At 43.8% G+C, this 14,283-nt stretch overlaps 1 protein-coding gene across 10 annotated transcripts in view; it reads left to right on the top strand.

Moving 5' to 3' along the window:
- Window positions 1–14,283, top strand: part of PIK3CD (phosphatidylinositol-4,5-bisphosphate 3-kinase catalytic subunit delta) — a 59,946-nt gene that overhangs the window by 19,669 nt on the left and 25,994 nt on the right. For 5 of the 10 annotated variants that reach the window (XM_075520779.1, XM_075520778.1, XM_075520776.1 and 2 more), the window contains 13 exons: window positions 257–316; window positions 529–696; window positions 1,507–1,628; window positions 1,793–1,936; window positions 2,627–2,726; window positions 3,614–3,792; window positions 3,996–4,105; window positions 4,731–4,809; window positions 5,064–5,231; window positions 6,014–6,137; window positions 7,908–8,053; window positions 8,311–8,443; window positions 9,016–14,181. In XM_075520779.1, the coding sequence (XP_075376894.1) occupies window positions 257–316; window positions 529–696; window positions 1,507–1,628; window positions 1,793–1,936; window positions 2,627–2,726; window positions 3,614–3,792; window positions 3,996–4,105; window positions 4,731–4,809; window positions 5,064–5,231; window positions 6,014–6,137; window positions 7,908–8,053; window positions 8,311–8,443; window positions 9,016–9,153 (1,671 nt within the window). In that variant the 3' untranslated portion in view covers window positions 9,154–14,181. Of the gene's footprint in view, window positions 1–256; window positions 317–528; window positions 697–1,506; window positions 1,629–1,792; window positions 1,937–2,626; window positions 2,727–3,613; window positions 3,793–3,995; window positions 4,106–4,730; window positions 4,810–5,063; window positions 5,232–6,013; window positions 6,138–7,907; window positions 8,054–8,310; window positions 8,444–9,015; window positions 14,182–14,283 lie in introns of those variants that run through there. The other 5 variants (XR_012778350.1, XR_012778351.1, XR_012778352.1 and 2 more) reach the window with 4 other exon arrangements.

The following is a 14,283-nucleotide window of genomic DNA, read 5'->3' as shown; positions in this document are numbered from 1 at the left end:
CTTTCGGGGGGAAGGACTCATCCCGTCATTCTTGTTACTACCAGGGAAGGGGCTCCATGGGCAGTTAGGTTACACCTCTGAGCAGAGGGGTCCTGCTGAGTACATTACCTACACCTGAGCTGCGAGAGGTGCGATTCCCTTCTCCAGAGGTGGCAAGTGACTGATCTCTAATGCAGCATAAATGCCTGAAGTGATGGTGAGCTAGAAGTACAGAGGAAATGCGGAACCTTTCTCAGACTCTTTATTTGTGTCCCAGCTGCTGGAGTTGGGGAGGAATGGAGAACAACCCCGTGCTGCACCAGAAGATCCTGAGGAGGTGAGTCTTCTGGCATCAGCTTTTCACTATGTGCAGGCTATGTGCAAGCCTGGTTTCATAGATCAAGTTATATGTTTCTACCTTACCCCCAACCAGCTTTTTTCACCCAGCCGGGTCATGTCCCGGTCCCACGGGGTCTCTCTGGGCTGAGCAAGTCCTCTGGGATGAGACTGAGCCCTGTGTATGCTCTTTCCTGTGATTCCCACGAGCAGAAGCTGCAGCTGAAGGAGATCCTGGAGCGGAGGAGCCACACTGAACTATACGAGCATGAGAAAGACCTGGTGTGGAAGATGAGATATGATATCCGTGACCAGTACCCACAAGCTTTGGCAAAGCTGCTTATCATCACCAAATGGAACAAGCATGAAGATGTTGCCCAGGTGAGGATGCTGGGGTTGGCAGCCAAGGCTCCCTTTTTGATCCGTCTTTCAGTGTCTGCATTCCTGTGTTGTGTTTGGGAGGCCAGCTTAGCAGGGGATGTTTCGCCGTGCCCCTGCGTAGGTAGGTTTGGCATCACTGAGGCTGAGAAAGATTTTTCTGTTCTCAACCAGTCGCTGCGGACGTATGCTGAGCAGTACCCAGATGAGTTGAGGTTTGGCTCTTCTGGGCTCCGTTTGGCTCTGTGCGCTGTCCCAGACTCATTACTGACCAACAAGGTCTTGCTTATTCCCTCTAGAAACTGGAGGCAAGAAAAAAATCTGTTTAATTCACGGCAGAAATTGGATATTCTTAACTGATAGTGAGATACCAGCACAAGCTGCCTCCGGGCATCAGTGAATCTCTTCCACTGAGAATGTCAGACATCAGTTAGGGATGGTCTCTGTGCTGCTCATTCCTCCTTACTTCAAGAGCTTTGACAGGACCTTCTAAAGGTCCCTTTCTAGTCTATGTTATTATGCTGCAAAAAAGTGCTTTTCCCAAAGAGCTTATTCCACTAATTGTGGTACAGCAAGTGTAGCCCTGCTGTGGACTTGGATGGCTCCTCCTGTCAGCCTTCCTAGAAAGTTTAGACTGATGGGTTTTGACCTGGTGTCTGCAAACTTGCTCTGAGGCATCTACAAATAGTGACTAAGACAGAGGGTTTACCCCAACAAAGGAGCTGCTCTTCCATGAGTAGAATTTTAGATCTTTATCCCTTGTCATAAAAATCTTGTTCCTTTCTTTGCCTTTTTTTTTCCCTGCCCTTACAGATGATTTCCCTGCTTCAGACCTGGCCAGAGTTGCCGGTCCTGAATGCCTTGGAGCTGCTGGATTTTAGCTTTCCTGACCGTTATGTTGGTTCCTTTGCTATCAACTCATTAAAGAAGCTGACGTAAGTGTTCCCGACAAGGGATATGTGGAGCCCCTTTCTATTTATGTTTAGGGCTGCTGTGGGGGACTGTGAACAAGGCTGACAGTCTTGTCGTTACAGTTTTTGCAAGTACACTTGTTGCAGTAAAGATAAGGTTGTCTTTTATTTTTCCTTTCTGTCCCCAGAGATCATGAATTGTTCCAATACCTGCTACAGCTTGTCCAGGTGCTTAAGTATGAATCCTACTTAGACTGTGAATTAACCAAGTTCCTGCTGGACAGGGCGTTATCCAACCGCAAGATCGGCCACTTCCTCTTCTGGCACCTGAGGTAAAAAGCAAATGTTTTAGGCTTTTTCTCAGTAATCAAGTGAAACCAGCATTTACTGGTTTCCTCATTGCTCTATGGAGTGAGACAGCAAGCATGTCTGTATATAGAGATGCCAGGGTATTTATTTAAAGGTTATTGGCTGTCCTTTAGCTAGTGTCTTTCAGCAAAGCACTGGTGGGATTTCCTTGCTGTGATTGCCAAAAACCCAGGAACTGCTGCTTTTTACTTGGGAGACTGAATAAGGATTATTCCAGGAGGACACAAAATCTTTGTTTGTTTGTTATTGGGGTTTTCTTTTGTTGTGGTGGTGGTGTTTGGATTAGGTTCTGTTTTCAGAAATTATAGCTATACACACATGCCTGTGAGTTGAAATTTACTTTGGCCATCCATGGCCACCTGCCAGTTCTGAGCCATAGGCTCTGAACTGTCCTTGCCCCTTAAGTAATGTTCTCAAAGGAGTGGTTAGCAATTTAGTCATCCAGAAAGATGTCTCATCACTTCAAGCCATGGGTTTTCTACATCACCTTCTGGAGTGGGTTCATCTTTTTTTCCTCCCCAGTACATAGAATCTAAACAACAGCTAATATTCTGCGCCCTCCTCACCCCCTGCTCCTTGTGCTGGCATGAACGGGTGAATTAGTCACTCACTGCAGTGACTCAGAATTGCTTTAACCACCCTTCTTCCCCTAGGTCAGAAATGCATGTTCCGGCAGTTGCCCTGAGGTTTGGCCTGATCCTGGAAGCATACTGCAGAGGCAGCACCCACCATATGAAAGTTTTGATGAAACAGGTAAAAATTGCTTTTAGCCATAAGGGTGACTTCCCTCTTGCTTGGAGCTGGTTCTCACCTGTTAGCTTTTCCAACTTAATGTTATCAGTAATAAAAAAAAAAAAAAAAGCCTTTTAACTGCTATATTGGTTTTGGCATATCCTATTAAGAGCCTGGAGTTCCCCATGACATGTGACTTTGCTCATCTCTTACTCACCCGCACACGTCCCAAACTATACTATGTGTCTAGAATGGTTTGAAGTGTTCAAAGACCTCTGCTGTTATTAGCTGAGTTGGATGAGTTACCATTCAGTAGGAGCTGATCACAATTGGCTGTCTGAGTGGGAGCGGTGCACTCGTTCCTTCAGTTGCTGTGTGCAGGTAATCCTGCTATTTACCCACTGTCTAAGACTTCTCTATTATCTGTCAAGGATCACGGTACCTAATTCAGAAGTGAGGGACTCACGTATACATGAAGTCGTATCTAAGATGTGCCCACAAACCAGTGCTGCTTCTGTTTTCAAGACTGAGTGGCCCTTTTGCATAACGAGAACTCCCCCAAAGCATTGAAGGGCAGGGGCTATAGGTCTCGTCCTCACTTTTCTAGCCAGCGCACCTCGCTTCTTCCTTTGGTCCTTGATAACATGCGTTATTCCTGGAATTTAGGACTGAGGTCATTACCTTGCAATACATTTGTGCCCAGCAGAATATCCATAATTGATTATGGAGCTCCCTCAAGTAGATGCTACTAAATTTGTTTTGTGACAATGTGTGAAATTGCCACAAGTTGAAGAGAAGGTAAGCAATACAACCAAGGTTCACATTTCACGGTAGATGTTAATAGTTTTTAAAGTTTCTCCAGGAGTTTCCTATTTGTTAACCCTGTTCCATCCCTCCCTTTTTTTCAGGGAGAAGCACTCAACAAGATGAAAGCTCTGAATGACTTCGTTAAAGTGAGTTCTCAGAAGGCCACCAAGCCTCAAACCAAGGAGATGATGCATGTGTGCATGAAGCAGGAAACTTATCTTGAAGCACTTTCCCACCTCCAGTCCCCCCTGAACCCCAACATTATCCTCGCTGAAGTTTGGTAAGGAAGATAGCTGCATCTCTTAATTTGTGCCGCAGGCTTCGTTCAGCAGTAGAGCCAGGCTTCTGGTTACGCCAAGGTCCTCTTTTCTCAATCAAGTCACCAGTCCGTTAGCATTTGTGGATGCTGTTGAAGTTGTAGCTTAGATGGCCACTTTTTTAATAGATGCAAACTCTGATGGTAATATTTTTTGTTTCCTCTAGTGTGGATCAGTGCACCTTTATGGACTCCAAAATGAAACCTTTATGGATTGTGTTTAATAATGAAGAGACAGGTGGAGGTGGAGTGGGTATTATTTTTAAAAATGGAGATGGTAAGTCTTTAAAGGATATGTTTTTATAGGCATAATAGTCTCAAATATTTATTGTGGTGAGTGGGCATAAATATGGACCATTAAGATGTTGTATAAATGACAACCATCAACGTGTTTGAGTTTTTTGACAGTAACCTGGAGATACAATAAACTCTCCTCTGTATTTCACTTGCTGCCCTCTTTGTTAAGATTTTAGCACAGTAGTAGCTGGATACCCTCACACAGTAAAAAAGAAACTGATGTGAGGTCTGGAAGAGCTACAGCAGTCCAAGCTTTGTAGGGTTGGAGTGGCCGCTGCTCACTGACAGATGTTTTCTAAAGTGCTACATTGACTGCTGTGGGAAGAGGGGAAGAGCTTTGGCAAAGTGAAGTAGCGTATGCCTCCATTAGTATAATCATGTCCGAGTTAAGGTATCGTGTGTGCTGGCTTTACCCTCTTACTGCACTCGTAGACATTGCTCTGTGCTGATGGTCTTTACTAGCTAGACCTAGCAAGTGACAGACATGGCATAGGCCCCCCTAGCAGCCTGCTTCAGGGGCAGAACAAGTGCCGCTTGCAAGAGCACAAGAGGAGGGGAGAATGGGAGGTACTTAGGACCCTTTTTTCCTTTGTAATGCTGCGCAGATCTTCGTCAGGACATGCTGACTCTGCAGATGATCCAGTTGATGGACATCCTGTGGAAGCAGGAGGGCCTGGACCTGAGGTGAGTAATGTGCACACAGTTGTCCTACTGCAATGATAAATCACGTGTGGTGAGGCCATTTTGTCTGCAAGCTTATGTTGTCCCCGACAGGTCTGTGTAGTACTCTGTGAGCAGCTAGTCAGGCTTTGTGGTACTGAGGAGTAGAAACCCAGAGTAGGTATGGAGTAGATATGGCAGACAAGGGAAAGCTTAAAAGGCAACACAACCCAGTTCTGGGCAAGATTTCAGTGGAAGGGTTTCTTTCATCTCTGCAGGATGACCCCTTATGGCTGCCTCTCCACAGGAGACAAGACTGGACTGATAGAAGTAGTCATGCATTCAGACACCATTGCCAACATCCAGCTGAACAAGAGCAACATGGTGGCCACTGCAGCCTTCAACAAGGATGCACTGCTGAACTGGCTAAAATCCAAGAACCCAGGGTAAGTGGGCTTCCCTTTTACTTGGTGCTGCTTTACTGCTTCCTTCCAGCTGGAGACATTTCTTCTGCTTTACTCAATTTTTTCCTTCAGTTATGCATATTTCCAAGCTGTCCCACAATATCTATGGCTGCTTCACTGCCTGGCATCATGTGGATCTGTATGGGTCTTGAGCAGAAGTGGAGGCATCTGAGTTACTGTTTGCAAGCTTTTTTGATCTTTGATAGCTTAAGGTAGCCCTGTCCGCAGGCTGGATCCAAACCTTGATCTTCCCATTGGTCCCGTTACTTTCTCCAGAGATAGGTGGTGGTCAGCATGGCGGCAGCTGGAGTAATGCCAAAACTGGGAGCTGAAAAAAGCAAGCAGCACAAAAGCTGTATAGCTTGGGGTTTCACTAGGTACAGAAACAGATGGCAGCAATGCATCAGCGCTACTCGGATGTAGCAGGGCACCAACAGGAGTCATTCTAGGAGCCCACTTCGTCTTTTGGGTCAGTGGAGAGCTAGAAATGAGTTGGTTTAGTTGAGACTAAACCATTTTTGTTGAGATTGCGAACACAGCCTTATCCAGACCTCTCCAATTACAGACAGTTGTTATTGCGGCTAGTTTTTGTAAAGCATGGATGGGGAGAGCCTTTGGAGAGCACTATGTAAATTCAAACATGTGATTCCCTTACCCTCTCCTGCAGGTTTGCATGGGGGAAGCTACAAAAACAACTTCCCCAGTGGTGAAGTACTGGTCTTCAAAGCAAAATTCTCTTTCAATCTTTTTCTTACCCTCTTTAGTGACGCATTAGAACAAGCTATAGAGGAGTTCACGCTTTCCTGTGCTGGGTACTGCGTGGCAACATATGTGCTGGGGATAGGTGACCGGCACAGTGATAACATCATGATCCGGGAAACTGGACAGGTATGGGGATTCACTGCTGCTGTTGAAGTACTGGAAGAGGGGCATGAATGCTACGTAGCAATGGACAGATACATCCCAGTGCAATCTTACTGCTAAGGAATGTACCTCACCTTCCAGCTGAGAGGCAGACTGGACAAATATTCTCAGTAGCTTCTATCATTAAGAGGGTAAATACAGTTTTATCATTTGAATCACAATTCTGAAAACATTACTGCCATCAGCTGCTGCTGTTAATACCCACTTTGAAATTACAGTGGAGCAATTCATACCTCTCAGACCTAAAATTGTCTGCAGATGCAAACTCGAGCACTGTACTTAGCAGTCTAAAGACTTACTTGGCTTCAACAGAGTCACAAATCGCTTGTAGTTGCTAGGTAAGACCCTCAGTTACTAACCAAAGCTGATATATTTATAGTCTTCCTCCTGGAAAAAAAAAAGTTTGTTGGGTTGGGGTTTTTTGGTGTTGTGGTTTTGGGGTTTTTTTTTCAAATGAATGCAAGTGATCAGCATGGTTTTAATTTCACATTGATACCGGTACCGATTCCTTTACTTCTCTATTCCACAAGAATAGCTACCAGAGTTTATATCTTCTCGTACACTGTTTGGAAAACAAAGGGCAAAACTAGGAAGAAGAAAACCCTTTGCTATCAGGACACGTACTAAACTACATCAGTAATATTTTGGTAAAGGGGGAAGTCTAAGCTATCTTTCTTATTTAATTGTGAATTCTACAAAGCCTAAAATGACTCTGTGCTAGACGGTGCAAGGTAAGTCTCCTGCAGGTCCAGTGAAGTCAGCTAGTTAATATTTGAAAGTAAGAAACGGGCTGCTGATGTTTTGAGACCTGTATCTCTCAGGTACGCGCAACTGCCTGCCTGCGCTGTTTCTGCGTAGCGTCCCACTCATCTACATCTTATTTCCCTAAATCGAGCAGTCATGCTCAAAGAAACCTAGTAGTGCCTTTGTGTTGGGGTCACAGCGGGGACAGAGACACCGTGTCATTTGTCAGCCAGACGCTAACCTCCCTCCCTGGGCTGTGCCTAGCAGCAGCCCTTACCTAGGACTGCTGCTTCTCCTCATTAAAAAAAATGCTGGGCAGGGAGCTTGCAAAAACTCTTTCTGCAGAGAAACACTCGGGCCACTCAGTTATTTGTCCACTTGAGGGAGCTGATGCCCTGCGGTATACACCTTTGGGGTTTGTGCATCTGGGGTTTACAGCGGCTCTGCAAAATTGCCATAGCGTGCAAGGTTCTGCACATGATCTCCTTCCCATCGCTGCACGAGGGGTGCAACGACTTCACTGTGCTTGGTATTTAAAAAAAAAAAAAAAAAAAAGAGGAGGGGGGAAAAAAAGCGCCTTACCTGAGCAAGTAATATTTTGTAGCAACTTTGAACCAGGACATCTTCCCACAGACTGTTTGGGACTGCAGACTGCCCTGGTAGGGTGCCCGTTTTAGTTCTCTTTCTGCTTCTACTAGTGACACACTAAGGCTTTACAAAACCCAGGAATTTCTTCAGATATACCAAGTATTGAAGAGTTAAGTACCCTGTCTGTCCTATCCAACATCTAATTACACTAGAGAATATCTTGGCAAGTAAATATTGCCTCTTTTCCCAAAGGAGTGCCATGGGAGAGGTCATTTTTCTCCCTCCCAAAATCCTATGGTCAGTATCTTTTGAACACACAGTAACTGTGAAGAGAACTCAACGCTGCTGAAGAGCTAAAATAGATACTGTTCTGAAAACAATTTTTTTCTTCCTTATTTTCAGCTGTTCCATATTGATTTTGGTCACTTTTTGGGGAACTTCAAGACTAAATTTGGTATTAATAGAGAACGAGTTCCTTTCATCTTAACCTACGACTTTGTGCATGTCATCCAGCAAGGAAAAACTAACAACAGTGAGAAGTTTGAAAGGTAAGTGTGAGCCGTTAAACTTGACTAAAGCTTTTTGAGCTCTGAATTTTCAGAATTCATTTCCACCAATGACATGTAGCCTATAGCTGTGTATACACACGGGAGTAAATAAATTATTATCTACCTGTTAGAGAAGGTGAAAGAGCATGGTAGTCATCAATGCAGACAGCCGGGTTCAGACCGATATGTAGTCTTGCTTTATGAAATGCTATAGCTTGCAGTCTTCATTCCTTTGCCTCGTCTTCCTTTCTGAACAGATTCAGGGGTTATTGTGAAAAAGCCTATATGATTCTGAGGCGCCATGGTCTTCTCTTCCTGCACTTGTTTGCACTGATGAAAGCTGCTGGCCTGCCAGAACTCAGCTGCTCTAAAGACATTCAGTATCTAAAGGTAAGAGAAGCAGAGCCCAGATACGGTTAAAACTGAATACCTGAGCTTGTAGCTCAGTGAGGAGGAGTTCAGTGTGGAAGGGCGTATTGTTAGAAGCAAATGAGCTCCAAAAATCATGAGCAGACGTCCAATGTTCATGTGCAGGACATAGAAATGCCAGATACTGGTGCTCAGAAAATAACTGCAGATTCTTCAGCACAAAGGCAGTAGGTACCTCGTAGAACCAGCTTGCAGGGAAGGAGACAGAGCTCTTTGTGTATCACTGCCTGTTCCCAGTTTGCCTCTCAAATTCTAACAACCTAGCTGAAAGACAGTAGCTTTGTACAAAAGTGCTAAAACCCCTACCGTTTCCCTACGCTCAGCATAAGACTAGGATGCATATATTTATCAGAATGAAAACACCTCATGCAACTACAGTAACTATTAAAAACAATTAATGGCCACTCATTTCCTACTCGGTGCTCCTTTCAATGCAGTAGTTTCTTAGTGAGTAAACCTGCTAGTAGTTGAGCAGTTAATAATGCCGTTGCACTCTCAGTGAGGCTACGCTGATTTCTGCCTCTTACCTTCAGGATTCCCTAGCTCTTGGGAAAACAGATGAGGAGGCACTGAAGCACTTCAGACTGAAGTTTAATGAAGCCCTGCGAGAGAGCTGGAAAACCAAAGTGAACTGGCTGGCACACAACGTATCCAAAGATAACAGACAGTAGAGCAACATCAGCCTGCACACTTGCTGCAAGAGAATGTAATACCTGCACTGAGTCCAGCAATTATAGACAGGTTTTTAAAGACTGATGAACGTTGCCATGTTGAAGATTCCCCCGCCTGCGTTCCCAGAGACCAGACATTTCTGCGTGACTGAAAAATTGTTGGACTGTCATCAGTCGCGTAATCATGTCTGCTGTAGGTGTTTGGGGGACAAGGGAGAGACGTGAGGCAATAAAATTACTGCATACAGTGAAAGGTAGGTAGATGTACTGTATCCTTAAGAACTTGTTAAGCTTCAAATACATCGTGTAATGGAAGAGTTCAGGCAGTTGTGACAACCTTCCAGTGTGTTAATGTGTCTGTTTCTGTTTTCTTGAAAATTTAGCTGAACGCCAAGAACCTACCATCCCTGTAGCTCTTATACTATAGCGCATCTTCTAGGTCCCCACCATTACAGCTCAGAGGCATTAACTTCACCAAGCGATCGCTCCTCCTACCCTGTTTCAGTGTATACCAAGGTAGGTCAGCTTAAATCACCGCTGAAGCTGACGTGGACAAAGTAATTTACTCTGCATTGTGACAGGGTAAAAATATCCATGCTGTCATATTACTTTCTCTCTGCTACAGAGGCCAAAGTGTTCCGAAACTGAACTGGAACCCATCTATTGCTGTCAAAAAACCGATGCCACAAGAACAGGCTTGGATTGGCCAATGGGTTAGGTATTTTTGTTTGCTTTCCTAAGCCTTTAGTTGAGCCTCAAGCAATTCCTGCGTTTCTGCATTTATTCTGTTTTTAAGCCTGAAAACAGTAAGATTGCATTTTCAAAATTGGCACGTGGCGTTGGTTGCTGCACGTACCTCTCCTGCTGGGGTACATTAGAGGTAGTTTGCCACCTGGTTTCCCTGTAATGTGTGCGTGCAGGGCACTGGCCTACACCTCTGTAATCGCTGGGATACAGCAGTGTCATTCCAGTGCCAGCTGGGACAGATGGCACCGTTCTGCGCCTGCGTTATTTGGTCTGTCTGCCTTCCTGTGTAAGGATAGAGGAGTGCCAGATGAGTGAGTTTCACACTGAAACGCTTACTTAGAGTAAGTTGCATCTCAACTCGCATCTTTCTGCAAATTTGTTCCCGGTTCCTTTCCCCACTCTTCCTCCTCCCAACCACGGTACACGACTCCTTGTCTGTTATTAGAGCTGGTGTGCAAACTCTGTCTGGGTACGGGTGTTCAGCCAAAGCGGCAAGCTGTGGTTATCTGTGCTGGGACCTAAATCGGGACAAACTGTCTGCTCCAGCCTCCTCCTCTTCTCACTGATGCCTCTGTCTCCTTCCCAAGCAGAATCTGTCCCTTCTCCCACAAGGTGCTGTAATCAATCACGTATTTCTACTCATGTGTCATATTTTTGTCTCCAGCTAGCGTCCTCACGTGGTGAGCAGTTCTGAGCACTGGTGTTGCACAGGGACAGATGAGCAGAGCCACTGCTACCACTCAGTGCCTCACAGGAGCATAGCGAGGTGCATCAAGCAGGCTGCAGCCTATGGGTCCTGCTGGAAGATAGGCGGAGTAGCGTGGTTAGTACGGGCTCCCTTTAGCAGTTCCCTGGGGTGCTTCTTTCCATTTCCCCATGTTCTCCACATCATCAGGTTCCTACGGAGGTGCTATCGTTCCTGTCCTTTAAAGGATAGCAGAGTCGTAATTTTCAACACACCCCTGAAGCCGAATTCTGTATTTGATTTGTATGCCCTTAACTAGGTTGAGCAATGGTTTTTTTTAAACTCTTTTACTTACTCTTACTTATGTAGGTAAAAAAAAAATCCAGGCATTTCAGATCCTGTTTCTCAAGTGACAAGAGATGCATGCCTTAGTCAAATGATGGACTACTCTCTCATGCAAGTTTAGCTTTCATGTCTGGTTTAAAATTCCCACAAAACCAGCAACTTTAGGACAGAGACTGAACCGGCCTGTTTATTCCTAATAGATCATCCCTGTCATGGGATAAATTTGATTTGATAGTGTTTTTGCAACCAGCACATAGGTACAACTCATTCCTGACTATCAGCTCTTTTTAATACTTTAAAGTCAGGTACATCTGTACTTTAAAATTAGAAGAATGCTGCCCTATACTGGCTGTTAAAAGTCCACTTTTTTTTTTTTTTTAAGCTAAGTTAACACTGCCTTAAAACGGTAACTTCTACCCTAAGTAGAATGACTGGTAGGTAATACTAGGCTTGGCCAGTGAATGGAATATAAAACACCTTTAAATAAACCCTTCCCTCATTACCTTTACATACAAACAGATGCCAGCAGATTATGACTTAGTGTTACGCTGTTGCTAATTTAAATTCTGATTTAAACTACTTGCTGTTTCTTTTCATAAAAGATGTTATGCAGTCTATTCGATACTGTTTTGTATATATTCATATAAACCAGGTTGCCTCTTGTAGAGCACCAGTTACTAGAAGAAGCAGTGATATAGAAGACAACTCATTTTAACTTTATATAACCCTTGGAGATCCCCTTTTTCTACACCTTTCACATGATACTGTATGTGACTGAGAGGTGGCCAGAATATTTCAAGATAGAATGGCACATACCCTTCCAAATGATGATCCAAATTACTTCCTAACACATTCCTCTGTAGAAGTTCTTCAGCAAATTGTTTAATAATAAGTAATACCGAAAGTATGTTTGCAGCAAGGGATTGCTTTTGCTGTACTTTCTCGGTGTTACAGACCCTACTTAGTTAGCTAGAACTGAAAGCTAGCCTCATGTCTTCCCCTAACTATGCATTTGACCATAACACTAGGAAAACAACAGTGGATAAATGTGTGCAAACTGACCTGCGGGAAACAAACACTGTCTCGACTGGAGCCAGCACTCTAGAACTGCTGCTGCTTCTAGAGATTAGACCAAAAGAAACTTCCTGTAGTCTTTGAGCACTGTCCTCAGTGAAAGATGAGCTCTCTGCAGTACGCTATAAATGACTTCCACTGATTAGGTTCTCCTGAGTCTAGAATATTACTCACGGTTTTCTTGAACCGCACAGCAGAACCTAGCGGTCTCAGGTTTCACATTACATCTTAAAAACAGTGAATCCATATTTGCAATTAGACATACAGAAACATGAAACTGATCTGGTCAACAAATTACGAGAGTAAACCATCAGACTTCTTTTTTTAGCTAAGTATTACAAGGATAATTTTCCTTTCCTGTGCCAGACTACATAGCCTCATGCTTCACAGGCTAGGAGGGTGCTGGGTGTCACAATTTAAATTGGGAGTAGGAAGATGCTTCTCTCTCTTACATTCAATTAAAAAAAAAAAATTCTGTTACCATAAGGACTTGGACAAATGCGAAAGTTTCCATGGGGTAGCAGATTACCACAACTGCCAGTGAGCCTGTGCTTGCACAGCAAGATGCTGCTGTACACCATCTGACGACTCTGTTGCTTACCTTATTTCCCCCCCCCCAGAAAAGCAGGTCACTTCCAGTTAATCTACAGGGCTAATGCACACAATGAATGTCTGGTAAGCACCTTGTTTGTGCATCAAACCTGTGTGTCACCTACCCTTCTAGGATGATGCTTTTACAAGGTTCCACCGTTGTCCTCTAACGATTTGATGCCATCTTTTGTAATTCTTCGAGGTTTTAAGAGCCAGCTTGGTGGAGACCAAGCTTTCTGCACCCAAGCTTAATGGGATATAGAGACAATTTACCACAATCATGGAATAAAGTTAGCATTTCAGCAGGATCCCTGCAAAGCTTAACAGGAAATGCAAAAAGGAAAGCAGAAGCCCAACACCCCGTCTGTAACAGTGGCTTTGATATTAGAAGAAAATACTGCAGGACTTGGAGCTCTTTGCATGCTAATCAGTGAGAAAACAGTACTGCACACATCATTGCTCCCTCAGCAGGGAGAGGCAGGCGTTTACGACCTCTTTGCATTCCCTCCCTTGGGGTGCTACGCCCAGACTCTGTTTGCTTGCGGAGTTCCCTCTGGCCACACAAGTTTGCTCCATTTTAGGGAACAGATACATTATTGCTATTGCCTTCCTTATTAAACTAATTTACAGAGCAAAAAGTATGCAAAAATATCAGGCCACATGCAAGGGGGGACGCACTGAAACCACATCAACCTCATCAGTGGTTGTGCATTCTTGTGGAAGGGAAGAAACATACTACAATTCTGTAAATGTAAAAGTAATTCTCTTACATTGCCACAAATTGATAATCCAGGATCCTGCCTGTCACACTGCAGCAAGGCAGTCTTACCTAGCAGTTTCCTTAGTCACTCCTAGGGACTTGGTTCGCAGGCTCACAGCACTTCATACTTCAGCCGTTGTTTTGGTAGTGTTTCCAGAAAACTCGCGTCCTAATATAGTTTTACAGAAGTACAAAGCAGCAGTGGCTCGTGTCATCTGTCCTTCAGTTTTAGAAGTGCAATAAAACAAAATTGTATCAGCGTAAACTGCAAGAACTGGTAATTCCAAAGGTGTTTCTCAATCCAGCACAGTTTTACAGAGAGGTTACTTAGTCTAGAAAATTGACTTACCTACAAAGAAGTAAAAATATCAATGAGTCACCAAGGGGCCCATCTTCCTTGTACACCACTGGAATAGCATCTTGGATGAAAGTCTGACGGCTACAGCGGGTCAGCAAAGAGCCTTTCACTCCAAATTTACAAAGCAGCAGCAGCTCACCTGATAGTTTTCAGCAAGTTGAACTGTACTGAAGATTGACACTTAAATCACTTTCAAAAATATTACATTTCACTATAAATAAGAACCTTTTGATTTTATAAATATGCTCAAAGTGATACCCCTTTCTATTTCTATTTATTTCGAGATGTTTCTGTGATTATTTTTTTTTAACTCTGTACAAACTGATTGTGCTTATTCTGTTGCCTTTGAAAAAAGAAGTATTTTTTTAAGCCAAACCGTGGTTCTGTAAGAGAATGTTTACATGTTTAACTTTTCAGTTGCTTTAGGTACATGTTTTGTAAGTCAAAAAATAAAAAAAATTATTGATAAATTGTACAGACATGGCCGAAGTCTTTCTGTGCTTGAGAGATCAACAAAAACAAAACGACACTCTTGTACTGCCACCAGCAGAGGCAAATCAACCCACAGTT

The sequence above is a fragment of the Mycteria americana genome, chromosome 18 (genome assembly GCF_035582795.1).
Source record: "Mycteria americana isolate JAX WOST 10 ecotype Jacksonville Zoo and Gardens chromosome 18, USCA_MyAme_1.0, whole genome shotgun sequence".
NCBI lineage: Eukaryota > Metazoa > Chordata > Aves > Ciconiiformes > Ciconiidae > Mycteria > Mycteria americana.
This window is presented reverse-complemented; position numbering and strand designations above follow the sequence as displayed.